The sequence below is a fragment of the Acinonyx jubatus genome, chromosome E3 (assembly GCF_027475565.1).
Source record: "Acinonyx jubatus isolate Ajub_Pintada_27869175 chromosome E3, VMU_Ajub_asm_v1.0, whole genome shotgun sequence".
Classification (NCBI taxonomy): Eukaryota; Metazoa; Chordata; class Mammalia; order Carnivora; family Felidae; genus Acinonyx; species Acinonyx jubatus.
Window position 1 is genome coordinate 39,229,900 of NC_069398.1, and position 20,441 is coordinate 39,250,340.

The 20,441-nt window shown below is 50.8% G+C and overlaps 1 protein-coding gene across 2 annotated transcripts; it reads left to right on the forward strand.

Annotated features, from left to right (window-relative positions):
• The first annotated feature begins 42 nt into the window (after positions 1–42).
• On the forward strand, positions 43–11,710 carry ZNF174 (zinc finger protein 174). Of its 2 annotated transcripts, none has more exons than XM_015076522.3 (3): positions 43–1,167; positions 2,165–2,387; positions 2,648–3,076. In XM_015076522.3, exons 1-3 carry the CDS (start codon positions 760–762, stop codon positions 2,725–2,727), a joined length of 711 nt encoding a protein of 236 aa, XP_014932008.2. In that variant the 5' UTR covers positions 43–759; the 3' UTR covers positions 2,728–3,076. The 2 variants fall into 2 exon arrangements, with proteins under 2 accessions (XP_014932008.2, XP_014932007.2); XM_015076521.3 differs by lacking the exon at positions 2,648–3,076 and adding an exon at positions 5,662–11,710 and having other exon boundaries at positions 49–1,167.
• The last annotated feature ends 8,731 nt before the right edge of the window (positions 11,711–20,441 follow it).

The window sequence follows — 20,441 nt, forward strand, 5'->3', positions numbered from 1 at the left end:
CCAGTGGAAGTGTCCGCGACGAGCGGCCCCGCCCCCGTCCCTGGCTCCCAGGTTCTGGGTCCCGGGTCCCCAGAGAGGTGAGTCCGCGGCCGGTGGGCGCGGGTTGCGGGGCCGTCGGCGAAGCTGCCGCCTCAGGCGCGGCCCCGGCCTGCACGCAGCCACGAAGCTGAGCCGCGCGCCGGAGAGCCCGCAGCTCCGCCTCGCCAGGGGCAGCCGGGGCGCCCTCAGAGGCCGGAGCGAGTGGGCCTGCCGGGCGTCGGGAGCGAGCCGCCGCCGTGCTCAGCCTGCCTTGCTGCGCGTGGGGGTTCCGATCCCTCCACTCCGGCACGCGCAGCCCCGCGGCTCCGGGCGACGTGCTCGAGGTCGGTGCAGCCCGGGTGCCGCGGAGCTGGCGCAGGCCACCTGTGTGACAACTTGAACTTTTCCTAGGATTTCCCGACCGCCAGATGGATCACCTTGCGCAGTTCCTCTGAGACCTCGTAGACCTCGTGCGTTTATCGATGAAATAAAAAGCAAGATTTTCCCCAGTTCCTTTTAGAACGTTATGACTTTTCTCCATTTGGAGACAGCTCAGGAAACTGCCAGAGGGACAGACAGCTCCTCTCCATCGGGCCCTGCGTTGTCTTCGGGAGCTTGGGGCCTGTATGTGCCCCGCCCTTGCTGACATCTTTCCAGCGTTTAGAGACACTTGTCCAGAGTCATGATCTTGAAGGCTTGAGCCGCTTGCCAGGAGAGAGAGGCTGTCTCCTGAGCCCCAAGATGGCGGCTAAGATGGAGATAACTTTGAGCTCGCAGTCCCACATTCAGGCCTCCTCCAAGCCAGAGAGACACATAATAACAAAGCTGGAAGAGAAACGGGGACCCGCTCTGCAAAAGGACCGCCCCGATCCCGAGCTCTCCCGCCAGAGCTTCCGACGGTTTTGTTACCAAGAGGTGTCTGGACCCCAAGAGGCACTCGCCCGGCTGCAGCAGCTCTGCCGTCAGTGGCTGCAGCCCGAGCTGCACACCAAAGAGCAGATATTGGAGCTGCTGGTGCTGGAGCAGTTCCTGAACATCCTGCCCTCGGAGATTCAGGCTCGCGTCAGGCATCGATGTCCAATGAGCTGCAGGGAGATTGTGACCCTGGTGGAAGATTTTCAAAGAGCAGCCAAGAGACCAAAGCAGTGGGTAAGGAGGGCCCTCCCTCGTGGTCCCCAGAATTTCGTTTTCATCTGGATAGTTTCTCGTCTTTGGCTCCCTCCCTAGTTAGTCCAGAAATGGATCGATGGCTTCGAAGGGTGCTTCTGGCTTCTGTTTGGGAACACCCCCTGAGAGAGATCACTGGTTGTCAGAAAACTCAGGCACTGGCACTCCAGTGAGGAAGTAGAGGATCAAGTAAGGTTCTTGCTTTTTGGCTGCCCGATCTCCCCACACCCATTCCTCCTGAAGGTTTCCTACAATCAGGATTCTTAGTAGTAAGGATCATATTGTTGGGTAGGAACTTGATTTGGGGGGAATTTCCTGGTGGACTTTGTTTTGGTGGAGTGTCTTGCTTTTGGATCAGGAAGTTGCAGCTCAGTTGGCCAGTGTTTCTTCCAGCCCCCACCCCCAAATCAGACTCTAGTCAGAGGCGAGGCAGGAAGCAAACAACCATGTGTTTTGGGGAATGGAGGCAGTCAGAGAGCAGGGTGAGCAGCGCACTCAGAGCCCTGCTACTACTGGGATCTCCTGCCCAGGGAAGCCTGGGGCAGAACAATTGATTAGTTTTTTTTTGTTTGTTTGTTTTTTTTTAATGTCCTCACCATCCTGCTTCCCCATCCAGTAGGACCTGTTTCCAGTAGAAGTTGGGAGGCACATGGACATAGGGTGACAATCTGCTGGGCCAGTGTCATGACTAACCCTGATATTTGTGCCTTCTCTGTGTTGACTCTGAGGTCTTTAGAAAGACTCATGCTTTAGGGGCACCCACTCAAGAAATACTGGCTGATTTGAAGCAGCCTCTCTAATCATTCTGCATGTCCTTCCCTTTGCTTCCTTTGAGAGTCTCCGAAGTCTTTCCAAGTTGACCTCCAGGCTGTTATCAGGAATTCCCGGGTAAAGGGGTCATCACAGAGCAGTGAGAGAGGTCATGCTCCTCTCTACTGAGTCCTCTGGCTGCACTCTAATGCATGGGGCTTGTTCCTAGGTGGCCGTGTGTATGCAGGGGCAGAAGGTGCTCTTGGAGAAAACTGGATCTCAGCTTGGAGAACAGGAACTACCAGACTTTCAACTGCAAGCTCCTAGGAGGTTTCCCCGGGAGAGTGCTCTGGAGGAGCCTTCCCAGGCGGGATCTCCGGACCAGCTGAGCTCTCATCATTGGGAAAAATCCACACTCCTCCAGGAACCAAGCCCCAGATTGGCTGGTACAGGTAAACACTTGATGCCTCTTCTCTCCCTAAGTCCTTTACCTCCAGCAGATTATCTCGTCGTTCTGAAAAGCCATAGACCTTGCGTTGAGTTTGTTTAATGTTTTATATAACAGGAGAGCTTTATTCCCTAACAAATTTCACAGATTAGAATGATGGCAATACTATACATAAGAAGTACGTTTCTTTCAGTGTCTCTTAATGACTCTAACAATGCAGTACACAATAGGATTATCTAGGTCCTACTTTTCTGTTCCTTTCAGAGCTTCTTACAGTGAAGACAGATCCACATATGGCCACTGATGAACATCCATGCAAACCTTGGCTGAGTTTCATCACTTAAAATGGTCCCATGTTTAGAAAGCGCCTAAAGAATGTTAGGCTCATTAAAGGAAATGTCCCGCTCCATAATATCTTCAGCCTCTTCCTCTCCCTGTGATGTCTTATGTCTATTTCCCCACCTGTCTCTGGTACAATGCCAGTAATTGTTAGCCCTGCTGTACTTGAAGACCAAATGACAGTGACACTTTGGCCAATCTTAGTGATGTGAATACAGAGGCTGGTCAGCAAGTTAGAGCAAAAAGTTACCAGAAGGCTAGAACACGTTGATTTTTTAAGATTTGCTACATTCAGTGCAATACTTGAATTTGGTTATTCTTGGAACTTAAGAATGGAGAAGACCAAGGTGCTGGGCGGGGGCGACGGGGGTGGGGGGGGCGGGGTGCTCAGTCAGTTGAGCGTCAACTCTTGATTTCTACTCAGGTCATGATCTCACTGTTCATGGGATCGAGCCCTGCTCTGGGCTCTATGCTGACAGTGCAGAGCCTGCTTGGGATTCTCTCTCTTCCTGTCTCTGTGTCTCTCCCCTGCTCACGTTCTCTCTCAAAATAAATAACCATAAAAAATAAATAATAATGGAGAAGACCTGGGGCATCCAGTGGAAAAGTACTGTGATCCTGGCTGAGGTCCTGACCCATAACCTATAGACTTCGTGATCCTGGGCCTGCACACTCCCTTCTCCTGCCTCATCACAGGCAGCTCAGTGTGCATTCGGGCTCCATCTTCTTTTATTTGATCGCTGCAGGTACATTCTCACGTTCTTCACCCCGAACATCAGCAGTGCCTTCCGTCAGAGCTGCACCACTCAGTGCGGTTGCCGCTGGCCACAGGTGGCTATTTAAATTTTATTTGTGGAGATAGAATTCACATGCTCTAAAATTCACCCCTTCAAAGTGTACAGTTCAGTGGTTTTTAGTGTATTTGTGCACTTGTGCAACCATGCCCTCTAATTCTTGGATATTTTTGTAGCCTCAAAAAGAAACCCAGACCCATTGGCAGTCACTCTCCATTGCCCCTTCTTCCAGCCCCTGGCAACCACTGTGTACTTTCTGTCTCTGGATTTGCCTGTTCTGGATATTTCAGAATCACATTTGTTGTGCTGTTTTGTGACTGGCTTCTTTCCCTGAGCGTAATGTTTTCACGGTTCATCCATGTTGTAACACGTATCATTCACTACTTTGTTCCTTTTATGGTGGATTTTCCATTATACAGACACGGTGTTTATGCATCAGTTGATGGTCATTTGGGGTATTTCCATTTTTTGGCTATTATAAAATCATGCTGCTGTGAACATTTGCGTACACGTTTTTGTGTGGTCATGTTGTCATTTCTGTTGGCCGTATACCTCGGAGTGGCATAGCTGGGTCACACGGTAACTATGCTTAACTTTGCGAGGAAATGCCAGACTGTTTTCCAGAATGGCTGCGCCATTCTACGTTCCCGCCAGCAGTCCCTGGGAGGATTCTGATTTCCCCACGTCCTTGTCAACACTTGTCAGTCTTTTTGGTTACAGCAGTCCCATTAGGTGTGAAGTGGTATCTCATGGAGATTTTATTTCCCTGATGGCGAATGACGTTGAGCATTTTTCCATGTGCTTACTGATCAGTCATGTATCTTCTTTGGAGAAGTATCCATTCAGATCCTTTGCCCATCTCTCATTTGCATTAGTCTTTTTGTTTTAAGAGTTCTCTGTATATCTTGGATACTAGAGTCTTATATATATAATTTACAAGTATTTTTTCCCACTTCGGGTTGTCCTTTCACTTCCTTAGTAGTATACTTTGAAGCACAAATGTTTCTAATTTTGATCAAGTCCAATTTATTTTTTTGTTAGCTTGCTTGTGTTCTTGGTGACATATCTAAAATACCATTGTCTAATCCAGAGTCACAGAGATTTACGGCAATGTTTTGTTCAAAGGGACATTGGTTTAGCTCTTATATTTAGGCCTTTGATCCATTTGGGGTTGTTGTTTGTTGTGTTATAAGGCAAGGGTCCACCGTCATTCTTTTCCAAGTGGATATCCAGTTGTCCCAGCCGCTTTTATTGAAAGAAGTGTTCTCTCCCCATTGAATTGTGTCGACAACCTTGTTGAAAAGCAGTTGACCATAATTGTATAGGCTGCTCATTTAAATCTGGATTTAAATTAATGAAAATTAAATGAAATGTAAAATTCGGTTTCTCAGTCACACTAGCCACATTTCAGGGACTCAGTAGCTCTAGCTGGCTAGTGGCTACCCTGTTGAATAGCACGTGCACAGGTACCCATACACATGTATCCTTCCCACCTGGCAGGAATCCTACAGGGTAGCACAACTCCAGATCCTTCTACCTGCCCACAGACATTCCAGCTGATTTCCATCCCAATCCTCAATCGTGATGGTCACAAACTGTGGAGTTTCTGAAGTCAGGATACATGTCTAGCCTGTGTTACGGTTTTTAACCCTAATGCTGTCACGTTTGTAATGAACGAACATGCCACGTTTGCTGCATTTCCCATTATTTAAAGAAACTGTGGCGATCACTCAGTGTCTATGTGAGTGAGTGTGTTGCAGTGTTGAAATTTCAACTCTCTCATTTCCATTTGTTAATTAATGCTGGGGCTGATGGGTCTGCTTTTCCATATTTTTTCTTTCCCTGACCTTTCCCTAAAGGTCGAAAGAAGACATGGGGTTGGGGAACTTGGTTCCTAACTCTAATACAAATTAGAATCACCCCAGGAACCTGTTAACCATGCAGATCTCCAGGTCCCACCCCCTCGGAGATCCTGACTCCACAGCTGTGGGGATGCAGGGACAGCCTGCTTGCGTAACAGGTGGCCCAGATGAGTCAAATGCACGTTGCCAGGAGAGGACCACACTTCGAGAATGTTTCTTAGCTCTTTTGCTGAGGTCCTTTCTTCAGAGCCCAGGAAATGAAACCTGTTCTTTCTAATTGTAGAGGCCCCCAGAATGAAAAGTGACAACAAGGAAAATCCGCAGCCAGAGGGGGCTAAAGGAGGGAAGCCATGTGCCCTGTCCCCTGGCAGACCCAAAGGTAACGGTCTGCAGAGTCCCGAACCGAGAGGGGCGAATAGGAATGAACCCCGGTTGTCACGGAGGCAGGTCAGCCCCCCGAATGCTCAGAAGCCATTCGCTCACTACCAGAGACATTGCAGGGAACTGGAGTACATCAGCAGCCCCCTGAAAAGCCACCCGCTGAGAGAGCTGAAGAAAAGCAAAGGGGGCAGAAGGAGCCTGAGCAGTCGCTTGCAGCGCCTTGGTCACCAGGCGGCCCGCTCGGCAAAGAAGCCTTACAAATGTGATGACTGTGGGAAAAGCTTCACATGGAATTCGGAGCTGAAAAGACACAAGCGGGTGCACACAGGGGAGAGGCCCTACACGTGCGGAGAGTGTGGGAACTGCTTTGGGCGCCAGTCAACGCTGAAACTGCACCAGAGGATCCACACCGGGGAGAAGCCCTACCAGTGCGGCCAGTGTGGGAAAAGCTTTCGCCAGAGCTCAAACCTCCACCAGCACCACAGACTCCACCACGGGGACTGAAAGCGGGGCTTCGTTCTCTCCGTTCAGAAGGAAGGCATCCGAATTTCTCCTTCCCTTACTTGCATGTAAATCCCAGGGTGTCTGTGTGACTTACAAGGAAAGCAAGAAGTCCCTGAGGGATGCGGTGCACGTTTGGCCCGTGAGGAGTTCCAGAAGATGCCGAGGGGGACGTGACCGTGTCGGTGACAGGGTGAAGTGGCAGGTCTGGGCGTTGGGTCAGAGAGAACTGGGGTCTCTGTTGGAGAGCAGGGAGCGACCGCTGAGAGGATCCGGCCCATCCCGCAGGTGCCCCTCCCCCCACCTTGGTGTGCAGTCATCCCCCTGCCGCTTTATTTATTCTCTAAATACGTTCAAGGGGAAATTCCGTATGTATATACCTGATGTACTTGCTGTCGTGCCCGACAGTCTTTACCGCACACGCACTTCGGTAATAACGATCAGTGATTTCAAGGCAAAAGCTCATTGGAATATAAATCCCCTAATACTCTTTCTGTCATTGCTGGCCGTTCATAATAAAGGACACATGAAGCGAGAGCATAAACGTGTTTGTGTGAGGACAAGATTCCCAAGTAAGTAGTTCTCCACACGCGTGCGCACACACAGTGAGGGGAGCCCTCACTGCGCTCCTTCCTCAGGCCGGTGAGGAAATGTTAGAAAACTGGATTCTTTCAGGACCTTTACTAAGAACCACTGAAATGGGTTAATTTTAGGATGTGTAAATTCTCTCTCAGTGAAGTTTCTAAAAAAGAAAACACAAAAGATATCTGCACTAAGTGTTCAGGTCCTGGAACGAGGCCAGAGTTGATCTCGGTCCGTCCCCACATTCTTTCGGAGTAAGAATCCCAACCCGGTCGGTGTGGTCCTTAGTCGCCCACAGCAAACGAGTGGATCTCGGACTTCCGAGAAGACCGCTGGTAGATGGGTGCCTCCGGCGGGAAGCGGCCGTGTGGCGTTTCTTCTAAAGCGAGGATACCCGAATATCCGCAGGTCCCTGCCGGCCTCTTCCAGGCCCTCTACTGTGCTGCATCCTCCACCCCCAGGGGGCTCTGCGCACACCGTTCCCTTTGACCTTACGACCTGCAGCCCCCACCACTTCCTCCCTCTCCTGCCTCACAGGAGTGGCCTGCCCAGCAAAGCCTTCTCTGGGCACTTTTATTGTGTCACTCCCTGCCTCACACCACACGCCGGTGCTGCTCACCCTGGGAGCAGATTTGCCCCCCAGAGGACGTTTGGCAGTGTCTGGAAATGCTTTTGGTGCTTATGACTCGGGGGCAGGGAGCGGAGCTCCTGACCTCTAGTGGGTGGAGACCAGGATGCAGCCGAGCGCACCGCAGTGCACAGGACAGCCCCACCACGGGGTCACCTGGCCCAGAGTGGCAGTAGTGCCGAGGTCGGGAGCTGTACTGTTCACGGTAAAGGCTCTTTAGGGACAGGAGCCATATTTTCCCATCATGTAGCTTTTGGACTGAGCCCACGCCCCACCAAGAGAAATAGGTGTTGTTCTGTCAGGGCCAAGTCCTGAGTCAGAGATCCTGGTGACGATGTATTGAATGCAGTGGACAAAGCCTCTTGTCTTCTGGCCAGAGAGAGACTTAATGGAAGCTCATTGGCCTTTCTCGTCGTTTTTAGCGGACCTTTAGACTGATTCACAGTCCCCATCCCGGCAACCACGTTAGATTTGAGAGGAGTTTGGGGTGCCTGGGTGGCTCTGTCACTTAAGCATCTGACTTCGGCTCAGGTCATGATCTCACTGTCCATGAGTTTGAGCCCCGCCTCAGGCGCTGTGCCGACAGCTCAGAATCTGGAGCCTGCTTCGGATTCTGTGTCTCCCTCACTTTGTCCCTTCCCCACTTGCCCTGTCTCTCTCTCTCTCAAAAATAAAATAAAAATTTAAAGAAAAAAAAAAGGTTTTAGAGGAGTTTGCCCTCATTACTCCTCCTGCTCCTTACGTCACCCCTGTCTGTTGCCTCTCACCGGTCAGGACCTCTTGATTCCTCCTTTGTCCCCACCTCATCCATCTCCTTTTCCCAGGCCAATTTTGCTGTCATAAGGCCCCCTTAATCATAGTTATGTCTGTATCAGTTTCCCATCGGCACTGTAACAGATAGATGATCACAAACTTAGTGGCTTAAAACAACACAGTCTCTTAGAGTTCCAAGGGTCAGAAGCCCAACGTCAGGTTCACAGAGCCAAAATTAAGGTGTCCGAATGGGTGAATCTGTTTCCCTGCCTTTCTGAGCTTCTAGTGGCCATTGTGTTCTGTGGCTTGTGGCCCCCTCCTCCATCTTCAAAGTGCATGTCTCCATTCTCTGACACCACATCCCCTTGTCCTCTGACTCTTACCCTCTGGCCTCCCTCTTTAAACTGCTGTAATGTTTATATTTGGGCTCACCCAGATAATCCAAGATAATCTCCCCGTCTCAAGATTCTTAATCATATCTGCAAAAATCCCTTTTGCCCTATAAGGTAACATTCATGGCTCCAGGGATTAGGATGTGGGCATCTTCGGTTGGGGGGTTGGGGGGGCGGATTTGGCCCAACCATACCCATGTGTTGAATCAACTTGGTTAGTCAAAGATCTCTTCTGAAAGCGAATGAACTAGATTTCCAGTCTTCTTATTTATTAAGAGTTGGAACAGGAAGACTTCTTTAAATAAGAGCTTTGTTTGTTTGGTATGTTTTGGAGAACTTTGTGTATGTGCTCTCTCTCTTCTGCACACAATCAGTGATTGCTGAATCTTAGGAGTGCCTGGATGGCTCAGTCAGTTAAGCGTCTGACTCTTGGTTTCGGCTCAGGTTGTGATCTTCTGGTTCACGGGTTCGAGCCCCGTGTCGGGCTCTGTGCTGACAACGTGGAGCCTGCTTGGGATTCTCTGTCTCTGCCCCTCGCTCACGCTCTCCCTGTCTCTCTCAAAAATAAGTAAACATTTAAAAAAATAATTGCTGAATCATAAAGTCAAATGCGGTCCTTGGATAAATGTGGCACAATTGCCAATCTGAATCTCACTCCTTCCCAGAAGGTTTTCAAACCTGTGATGCTCCCTTGTCTCTCCCAGCCCAGTTTTCCTCCAGCAGGTAAGGCTCAACTCCAGTGAGGAGAGTCTGAAGGGTGGAAGAAGACGCACAGCCACATTTGCAGGTGTGCTCAGTTCTGCAGATGTGGGGTTCTCCCCACCCCCCTGCCCTTGTGTGGATGCACCGGAGGCCTCCGCACGGACCACCCACCTGCTGGCTCGCAGTTAGTGACCCCATTTAAGTGATAATATTTCTCCTCTTGTGTGCATCCCTCACCCATGAGCAACCTGAACGGTTTACTATTTTCTGTGGGTTTGGCTTGTACTTAGCCATGGGTGGGGTGACTCCTACTTGAGGTATTCTGTTCCCCGGTTGCCCCCAGGGAGTCAGAGAAGGAAGCATTCATGCACAGGTTGGGGATCTGGACCTCACAGATTTCCCTGAAAAAGCATTTTCCATCTACAGCAGATGAGGACTTGTAAAACTCTTCCCTTCATACCATTACCGTTCCCGACAGTCAACAACTCCCAAATACCATCCAGTACACAGTGTTGACATTTCCCCCAATGTTTCTAAAAGACAAATGCTTTTTTTTTTTAGAGCTCTTTTGAGATCTACTTCAATATAACATTTGTCCCTTTAAAGTATATAGTTCAATAATTATGGGATCTTCATGGAGGTGTGCAACCATCGCCACAATCTAATTGAGAATATTTTCAGCAGCTAAGAAGGAACCCCATCATGTTGAGCGGTCGCTCCCCATCCCTGTGTCCCCTGTGAACAGTGCCTTCCAGGTCCATTCACATCCTAGCAGGCATCAGAACTTTATCCTTTTCACTACCGAGTAATATTCCTCCGTGTGCATGGACCGCTTTTGTTTATCCATCCATCCAGTGCGGGACGTTTGGGTTGTTTTCACTTTGGGGCTCTTGTGAGTAGTGCTGCTGTGAACGCGCGCCCGAGGCTTTCTGTGAGCATGTGTTTTCGTTTCTTGTGCGTATATACCTACGAGCGGAATTGCCAGGTCGAATGCTGACTTGACACTGAAGTGTTTCTGAGGAGCTGCCAGACTTTTTCACACAGCACCTCACGTCCCCACCTGAGGTGGGTGAGGGTCTCGGCTCCTCCACATATTTGCCAACACCTGTCACCGCCTCTCCGAGTGTGGCCGTGTAGTGGACGTGAAGTGCCGTGTCACTTGTGGTTTGGGTTGGCATTTCCCTCATGCTGCGCGTCTTCTCAGATGTTTACTGCCCACTTGTGTATCTTCGTTGGAGAGACGGCTATTCACAACCTCTGCTCTTTTCAAATTGGGTTGTCGTTCTCATCGTTGAGTTGTAAGAGTCCTTTATAGGTCCTGGAGTCAAGTCCTTCGCAGGTACATGACTCGCAAGTATCTTCTCCCGTTCTTTTGTAATATACTTTTGCACAATTGCGATGTATCTTTTTTCAAATATTTATTTATTTATTTATTTATTAAAAAATTTTTTTTTCAACATTTATTTATTTTTGGGACAGAGAGAGACAGAGCATGAACGGGGGAGGGGCAGAGAGAGAGGGAGACACAGAATTGGAAACAGGCTCCAGGCTCTGAGCCATCAGCCCAGAGCCCGACGCGGGGCTCGAACTCACGGACCGCGAGATCTGACCTGAGCTGAAGTCGGACGCTTAACCGACTGCGCCACCCAGGCGCCCCTCAAATATTTTTTTAAAGTTTGCTTATTTTGAGAGAGAGAGAGAGCAAGCGGCGGAGGGGCAGAGACAGAGAGGGAGACAGTCCCTAGGAGGCTCTGAGCTGTCAGCCCAGAGCCTGATGCGGGGCTCGAACTCACAAACTGTGACATCATGACCTGAGCCGCAATCAAGAGTTGGACACTTAACTAAGCCACCTGGGTGCCCCTGCAGTATATCTTTTAATGCAGCTGTCACTAGCCAAAATACTGGTGACCAGTATGGTCCCAATTCCTGAATTACTGGTGAAACAAGTGGAGACAAACCACTCCAAATGTCACTCCTGGCTGTAGAAACGCCTCTGGGGCCAGATAAGGGCAGAGCCCACTAGGCAAACCCAGAAGAACCTTCCTTGTCTTGGGAGTGATTTGGCCGTAGTTGGACCTGAGGCAGCTTAGTAAACAAGCCAGAGGAGTGGCCTTAGTGCCAGGTTGAGACCGAGGAACAGCCTTGCACCCAGCTCTGTCATTCTCCCACTTGGTGGCCTGGATACGTCATTTAAAACATCCACACTGGGGCTCCTGGGTGGCTCAGCCCCGTCAGGTGTCCGGCTTGAGCTCAGGTCACGATCTCGTGGTTCATGAGTTCGAGCCCCGTGTCAGGCCCTGTGCTGACAGCTCGGAGCCTGGAGCCTGCTTCGGATTCTGTGTCTCCCTTTCTCTCTGCCCCTCCCCTGCTTGCACTCTGTCTCTGTCTCTCTCTTGCTCAAAAATAAACAAACATTAAAATTTTTAAAAAAACAATTTAAGGGGCGCCTGGGTAGCTCAGCCGGTTAAGCATCTGGGTCCAGCCCAGGTCATGATCTCATGGTTCGTGAGTTTGAGCCCCAGGTCAGGCTCTCTGCTGTCAGCACAGAACCTACTTTGGATGCTGTATCCCTCTCTGCCCCTTCCCCGCTCATGCACTCTCTCTCTCTCTCTTAAAAACAAACAAAAAAACAAAACTAAAAAGTATTTAGAACATCCTGACCTGGGCCACCTGGGTGGCTCAGCTGGTTAAGCGTCGACTCTAGATCTCAGGTCAGGTCTTCATCTCAGGGTCATGAGTTCAAGCCCCCACGTTGGGCTCCTCGCTGGGTGTGTAGCCTACTTAGAAATTCAAAAAATAAAAATAAAACATCCCACCCTCTTTTCTCCACTGGTAATGGGAAGGCCTGCCCTGATAACCTCACATGATCGGTGAAGTGAACATGTGTCAGTGAAAGCATTTTGTCTGCTGGCCAGCGTCCTATGAAAGGAAGATGAACTAGGTGTCAAGTAAAATGTAGTTTTTTAAATTCTCCTCCCATCAGCCCCTCAGATCCTAGAAAGGGCAGAGAGGCCGTAGCAATTCGAGGGAGGAGAGGTCCTATTTCCTGGACTCAGCATTTAAGATTTTTATGTATTTTTAATTTTTTTAAACGTTTATTACTGAGAGAGCGAGAGAGAGACAGAGCATGAGCATGTTGGCGGGGGCGGGGGGGGGGGGGTGGCAGAAAGAGAGAAAGACACAGAATCCGAAGCAGGCTCCGGGCTCTGAGCTGTCAGTGCAGAGCCCAACATGGGGCTCGAACTCACAAATCGTGAGATCATGACCTGAGCTGAAGTCGGACGCTTAACCAACCGAGCCACCCAGGTGCCCCTGAATTTAGCATTTTTTAATCCACAGTCCCAGATCACGTCCTGAAAGAAGAGTTTCTCCAAAGGGCTGTTTATGAATAAAAATGGGTGTGCCCACAGAGAGGGGCCCCAAAAGCTGAGGCACCCCGTTCTACCGTGGCCCTTCATGCTGCTCTTTGTCTTTTAAATTTATTTCATTATGGTGAAATATACAGAAAATTTACACAGGTTTACCATTTGCGATGGTACAATCCCATGGCATTTAGCGCGTTCACGCCGTCCTGCAGCCCTTACCGCCACCCCTCCCCAGAACCACTTTGTCTTCCCACACCTGATACTGTGTCCCCATTAAACACCCACTCGCCTTTCCCCCTCCCTCCGCACCCGCCCTCCTGCTTTGTGCCTCTGGGAATTTGTCTGTTCTGGGCACCTAATGTAAGTGAACTCACACAGTATTTGTCCTTTCGTGACCGGCTTCTTTCACTGAGTGCAGTGTCCTCAGAGTTCATCCATGTCACGGCAGCTTTCAGAATGTCCTTCCTTTTAAAGGCTGAGTGATATTCCACCGTATGGAGAGACCACACTTTGTGTATCCACTCACCAGTCAGGTGACACTGGGGTTGTTTCCACCTTTTGGCTATCGTGAATAATGTGTTCCTTATTTTTTGTAAATACGTCATTCTCAGAAATCCGATGAAAAGTTTGCCACTGGGCCACGGAGCCTCGTGCGGGAGGCAACCCGCAGTAGTGTTCCTGGAGTGCCCGCACGCAGGAATGGGGCCGAGGTCTAGGGAAGGGCTTGCTCTGAAGGCGGAGCCCAGGGTTAGGGGCAAGGAGAGAGACTGGGGTGGCAGAGGGAGGGTGTCCCCAACAGGAGCGGCTTTAAGCACCTTTCGAACATCCGAAACGAATGTTGAAAATTTGGGGCTACTCGTGTCCCACTGGGAGGAGTGATGTCATGTCTGGGGGTGGTGTGTATTGGGGAGGACACCTGTACTGGGACTCAGCTTTGTCTGGGACAGGACAGGAGCCGTGTGTTCACCAGTGGGGGGCAGGGGAGGGCTGAGTTGATGGATTCAGAGAGTGACACGGTCTCAGGAAATGGCAGAGCCCAGGAAGGGACGCTGGAGAGAAGTGTGGTTCATGGGGCACGTGGATGTTCAGGCCAAAGACAGTGCTCGCAGGAGTTTTAAAGCACTTGCCTTACCTTTTGGAAAACTTTAAGAAAGGCGTGACGGGAGACCCTTGGGTGTAGCCGTGTTTTGGTCTGTTCAGGATGCTGCAACCAAGTACCAGATCCCGTGGCTTACACACAACAGACATTACCTCTCCCTGTCCTGGAGGCTGGAGGATGGAGATGTGGGTGCCCTCACCTGCAGGTCGTGTTCCAGTGATCACCCTCTTCCTGGTTCACAGTCGGCCCTCCCCTCAGTGTGTCCTCACATGGTGGAAGGGGCCAGGGAGCTCTCTGGGGATTCTTTTAGGACAATAATCCTGTTCATGAGGCTCCACCCTCATGAACCTCCGAACCTCCGAACCTCCCAAAGGCCCCACGTCCTAATACCGTTGTATTTGGGGGTTCAGATTTCAACATGCAAACTTTGGGAGGGCCTCAGACATTCAGACCACAGCACCAAGTGTGCATAAACTTTGGCTTTGGACACACCTACATCCAGTCGTGGCTCTGGGTCCGCTTTGAAATGTGTTTCTTTGGCTCGGTAAGGTTTAAACGACAGGACCCAAGTTGTATGCCTCCAGTGCTCTTCGGTTCTAAGATGCTGGATTTCGAGCCATGCAGGTCTTTGCCCCTGGAGTCCTGGTTGCTTCCGTGAATACCCTGGAGAGGGATGGGCGGATGAGGGGGACCAGGGATGAGGGATCATGCTGTAGCCTCTCAAGTGCCCCACACGAAGGCTTGGTAACTATCTGTTCATCTGAACTCTTCTAATGCTGGGAAGGATGGTGTTTTCAGGGTAAAGGATAGAGACACCTCTGGAGAGCACGCCCCTGTATGCTCACTTCCGAGGCATATACAGCACCAAGCAGATACTTCCCTGGGAAAGGGGTTCTGTTCTAGAAGAGGGCACAAGAGTGCTGTCCGATCCAGGATGTGGAGGAATCAGAGGTCACAATGACAGCGGAATGAGATACCTGCCCTCAGAAAGAAATCGGAGCTGAGAAGGAAGTTCTCTGACAGAGAAGTTTGCTCCTACAGTCAGGGACCTCGTGAGGCAGGCGGAGGGGACGGGTGTCTAGTTCTGTCCCAGAGGACTACTCACCCTGAGTGGGCTGAGGTGCTGAGTGGGAAGTGCCGCTCCCAAGGCTGATGTGCACCTGCTCCCCTTTTCATCTGGATTTTCCACTCAGGGCCAGACTCTACCCCCACGCCCCAGCGAGAACCCTCCCACGCTGTTCTGTGAAACTGTGGGACCTCTGTTCCCTTTGCAACAGGTGAGCTCTGTGGAAAGAAATAGCGCCTAAACCAGGACACCCATCTTTCTATGGTTTATTTGTCTTGTTGGGAACTGCATTCTTATATTAACATCCAGCTTATTTGATTTTCACTTTGATTTACAGTGTTGAGCAAATTCTAACTCACACAGATTATTGCAAATGCTAAGAGTTTTAACAGTTCATCTTACAAGATACTCTACTATTTTGCACAGAAAAGACAAAAGCAGCTTTGCCATCAGGTCTGCACATAAATAAGCTGGTCACATAAATCATTTTCATGTCTCTGATATGTTATTTTCTGTACTACATTTAAACATATATTACAGCTTTAAAATACACATTTCAACTTTTTTACTACGAAGGTTATTTTTTACATTGCGATACAATTCAAATACTATAAAATTCATCCTTTTAAAGTCTATACAGCTCAGTGGTTTTTAGGGCATTCACCACGTTGTGACATCCTTTTAAAGTAGATACAGTTCCATTGGTTTTTAGTGTGTTCACAAATACCTTTCTGAGAGACACACAAGTTCCTTTTTCACGAGGAGTTAGCTGATCACACAGCTGGCTACGCGGCTGTAGCACAGCTTGACCAGGAGACGGCTCGGGACCGTGGAAAAGGCACTGAGCCAAGAGCCTGAAGACCCTGGTTCCGTTTCCGGTGTTCAGCTACCAGTTACTGAGCTCTAACAGGCCTACACCTCAGTTTCCCTGTGAGAAAATCAGGTGCTTAGACAAAATGCCGTCAAGCTTCCAGTTCTCCTCCGAGCTGTCCTTCTATACCTGGGAAGTGTGGTTCTGGCAAAGTAAAGGTGACCCCCCCCCCCAGAACTCATTGTTGCAGATTCTTGTTGGAAGCCTAGGACAGGACCTCTGGGGGGAAGAGGAAGCAGAGGGCTAACATCTGTTCAGGGTACCCCCCGCCCCCACCAAGGAGAGGAGCTTATCAGCCATCACACGAGAGACTCTCTAGGCTTCTGGCCCTTCCCACCCAGCATCCTGGCTTCCTAGGCTCTCTCTGCAAATCCACCATCAGGATTACCACCTCTTGTCACCCTCTGGGTGCTCATGCTGAACCTAACGTGGGTCTCTTGGACAGGACGGTTACGAGCACTCCAGTAGCTCAAGGATCCGCTCCTTGGGAGGCATCTCTGGCCTTAGCCACTGATGGCACAATCCCCAACTGTGACCAAGAGCCTCCCTGGCCCAGCCACCTCCTCGTGGCAGAGTTTCAGGACCAACACTGACAACAGTGTTTGGGGACCAAGATCATGGGTCTGCAGGTGAGATTCCCACCCCCACGTGGCATCTTTTATCAGGAGGCTTTCTAGTTCTAGGGGACGGGGAGGTCCAGGGCACTCAAGTTTGCAGCCATCTCATGGCTCCAGGGACAGTCTCATACCAGGTGGGACTGGACCTGGAAACGTCACACCTTGTCTCTCTGCAGGGTGTGGTCAGGCATCTGGGTTCTCCAGTTTCTGGCTGTGTTTCTCTGGAGCAGGAAAAGCTTGCTATACAGGGAGTCAGCTGACATATCAGAGGCCTGCCTGAGGTTAGATTAGAGACAGCAGCCCACCGCCCTATGCCCTTTCCAGAGGTTTCCAACCACTAAACTCCCACGTCACTGTTGAGCTCTCAGAAGTGTCCTCCCTCAGCTTCCTGGCCTGGTGAAATCCCGCTCGTAGCTTGACACACCTCTTCTCTGAAGCGTTTACCACAGCTGTGCTGTCACACTTGTGATTAACCTATCTCCCTAGAAAGTTTAGAAAAACTGTAGATTCGAGAGGAGGCAAGACATCTTCTCTCCACAAAGCTGCTGGCCACCCAGTCTCCCAACCCAGAAACTTCCAAGTCCTCTCTCCCTCTCTGCTCTCACCCCACGAAATCGTTACTTTTGCCTCCTGAATCTGTCTGGAGGCCACCCCCTCTTCCTCGTTTCCAGGACCCCTGCCTACTCCAGGCCCTGCTCTCTCACACCAGTGCACCCCCCTGCCCTAATCTGCACCCACAAAGCAGGTCACGCCGAGCCCCGCCCCGTCCCTCCGTCCTCACCACGGCACCGGGGGCCCTTCACCCGCGGTGGCGCAGAAGACGGAGCGGGGAGCCGGGAGCGGTGACTTCTCTGCGGGGCCAGGGGTTTCCCCAGCGCCCCCTAGGACGCCCGGGCAGGCTCCTTTCGCCGAGCGACCCCGGTCGACACTTCCCAGCCGGACCCAGCTACCTCTGCATAAGTGGGCGAGAATGGGGGCGGGGGGCACCCCGACAGGACGTACGTCGTCCGTTCCCGGGTGGCCGCCGCGGAGCCCTCTGGGAAATGTAGTTCCAGACGGCTCCGCCTCCAGCGCACGACTGGAGGCATAACGCGCGTGCTTGCGTGGGACCGACCGTTAGCCTCAAACTAAAGGACTGTCTTGGAGGCTCATTCACTCTTGTGACAAATCCTTATTGAATGCCTTCTACACGCCAGGCATCACGAGGTGCTGGAAGTACTGTTGGGAACCCAGACCATCTGCGGTCTTAGAAGGCCCAGTGTATTGGTGGAAACGGACATGAATCAAGTAATTGCACCAACAAATGTAAAACTGCAACTATAACTACTTAGGAACAAAACAAAACAAAACAAAACTGAGCAGGAATCACGTGATGGGAAGTCACTGGGGAAGGCTCTACCTGAGAGAGGAAGGTCAGGTTCTCCCAGCTTTCTCCTGCTGTCATTTGATGGCAGTGATTCCTTAGATACCTCAAACATCTCCCTTAACCGTTACACACGTTTAAGTGTGCTTTAAGGTAGACTTCATGATTCTTCTCTGGCCCTTCAAGGAGATTGAGAATCTTTTTCTGAATTTTGCACCAATCATAGGTAGCTGGGCTTTAACAGCACACCTTCCAACCTTCCACAAGGAGCCTGAGAATTCCTTCCTGTCTCCTCCTACTTCATAACACACCCTACAATCCGGCCCTGTTTTCTACATGTGGAAAATGTACATAACAATGGTGAAATAATCTAGGAAAAGTGCTTAGCACCGGAGGACCAGGCACAGAACGAGTCTTTGGTTAATGTTGGCCGTTTTCATCACTACTCCAATTGCCTGTCTGTCTACTCTGACTTGCCTGTTATTTTTGACCCCAGCCCCCAGCCTCTCTTCTTCCTACAGTATCCTGGTATCCTTTGGAGTCACCTCTTCTCTCCCACTTTGGACATGGGATACTGGTGGGGCTGACCCCAACCACAGCTCCAGGAGAGTGCATGAGAACCAGGCCTGGCCAGTGTGCTCCATCCTCCCAGCCAGTGGTTGGTCCAGGGATGGGCTCAGGAGCCAGTTCAGTCAAGTGAAACTTAACTTCTAAGAGGAATGTGGAACTGCTGGCCAAGTTCCTTTTTGTTCCAGGGTTGTCAGGGTGACAGCAGTTCCCCTTCTGGTAATTTCCTGGGCAGTCTAGCCTGCAAGTGTAGGACCATTCTGCCTGCCAACTTGGGTGCTTGCTCCTCCCCAACTCAGGGGCTCTTCCAGGATGGGAACGGTACAGGAAATGAAATGTTATCGGCCGGATCCCTCTGTGCCTGTGATCTGAGCTATTTTAATCACTAAGGCTTTAGTCCCGAAAGGTTCAAGGCAGTAGGACACAGACCCAGCTCTTTAGTGTTTCCCTCTCTGTTTGTGCCGAACACAATTCTATTTGAAATTCAAACCACATTTACCTCACTTCCTTCAAATGTGGCTTGTAGCAGTTGTGCATCTTTGCTGAATTATTCTTGCCAGGCAATAGAACATCTTTAACATTTTATCCTGAGAACTAGCTTAGTAAGCTTTTTGCTAAATTCCTTACAGCTTTTCTCGGCCACTGTTAAACCTCCTGCCTACTTGAACTGACAACACCACTTTCTTCCAGTCAGTCTTGTAGCTGTTATCAACAGTGTAAAAGTAACAGAGCCACAGAAATGTCCTTCTTTATGCACAATTTTAAGCACTTGCCATGTGTCTGGTCCCTGCCCCCACAGACATTAAAACATCCGTTTTATAATTACTATTCAATTATAATGGTAGGTAGGTACTATTCAATTCAATAATGGTAGGTAGGGATGGGGGGGTGGTTACTGCTAAAAGAAAAAGTGTGTTAAGAATTCTTAAGAAGTAGAGCTTGGTGTATTTGAACTGAAAGTGCAGTTGGAGAGAGAGAGAGAGAGAGAGAGAGAGACAGAATAAAGAAAGTGGCTGGAGTTGGCAGGGCAGTAATGGTTAGGAAGGTTGCATTGACTATTTTGGATGTTACCCTAAGGACGATGAGAAGCCAGTGGATCTAGATGTCAAGTTGGATGGTGACATGATCGGAGGTGTTGGCTGTGCTGGCAGAGACCCAGTGATGTGAGAGGTCAGAGGGCTATTTCCGTCGACCTCAGCCAGTAGTTAAAGGTGGAGCCAGTGGAAACACAGAGAATCAGTCAGGTCTGAGAGACAATTCTGAGGTAGAATCCCCAGAACTTGATGATGGAATGCGCGAGTGGAGAAAGGGAGTGTGTTGGTGGTGTGAGCAATTGTGTGTGTGCGGCGCCACATACTGGAGGCAAACTGGTCAAGGACTAAAAAGCCTGAGTTCAGGGTAAGGCATGTGCTTTGATGTGTCGGAGACATCCAAAGGAAGATGTCTCACAGACACGTGAATATAGGGATCTGGAGCGCAGGGAGAGAAGAAATCTGGGCTACACATAAAGCGACGTCTTCGCAGTCATAGGAGTGGAGAAGCTCGCTTGGCGGCGGGGGGGGCACCCTGTAGTCAGGTGAGCCCACGATACTCTAAGTAACAGAAGCACGTTAGAATTCGGCTGCGGGGCACACAGAAAGCAGACGGAGACTGGCGCCGGGTCTAGAGAGAAGCACAAAGCGTCCCTTTCTACAAGCCAAAGGCCCGCGAGCAAGGCGTGCCCGCGGTTTCGCACTGTCAAAGCAGGGCTCGGGCCGGGGAGGTAGTAGCACGGGCTCCTCCTGCCCTCGGGGCGGTCGGTGCCTGGAGTCGCGGGGCAGAGAATCGTTCGGTCCCAGACAGTCACACCCGTGGCGCGGAGGGCAAGACCTGAGGGACCCGTAGCAAACTCTCCCGGGCCGCGGCCCAATTTCTGCGAAGACCACCCCGCGGTGAGTGACGGGGGTGGGTCAGGGGCCCCGCCAGGACAGCCGCCTGATAACCGCCACAATTCTCGCCACGGCCGCCCCGGGAGCGCGCAGCCGCGCCACCCGAAGAGGGCACCGGAAGTGAGCGCGCGACTTCCTGTTCCCAGCCCTGCGGGCCGCTCTAGCGCGTCTCATCTCGCTGGCATTCCCGCCGGCCTGCGCTCCTTGAACGCGCAGAGGCCATGGGAGCCGAACCGCGCGAGGGCGGC

Coding starts and splice junctions, on each gene's coding strand:
- ZNF174 (XM_015076521.3), top strand. CDS start 760: ATGGCGGCTAAGATGGAGATAACTTTGAGCTCGCAGTCCCACATTCAG. Junction 1,168..2,164: donor CCAAGAGACCAAAGCAGTGG/GTAAGGAGGGCC, acceptor GCTTGTTCCTAG/GTGGCCGTGTGTATGCAGGG. Junction 2,388..5,661: donor CCCCAGATTGGCTGGTACAG/GTAAACACTTGA, acceptor TTCTAATTGTAG/AGGCCCCCAGAATGAAAAGT.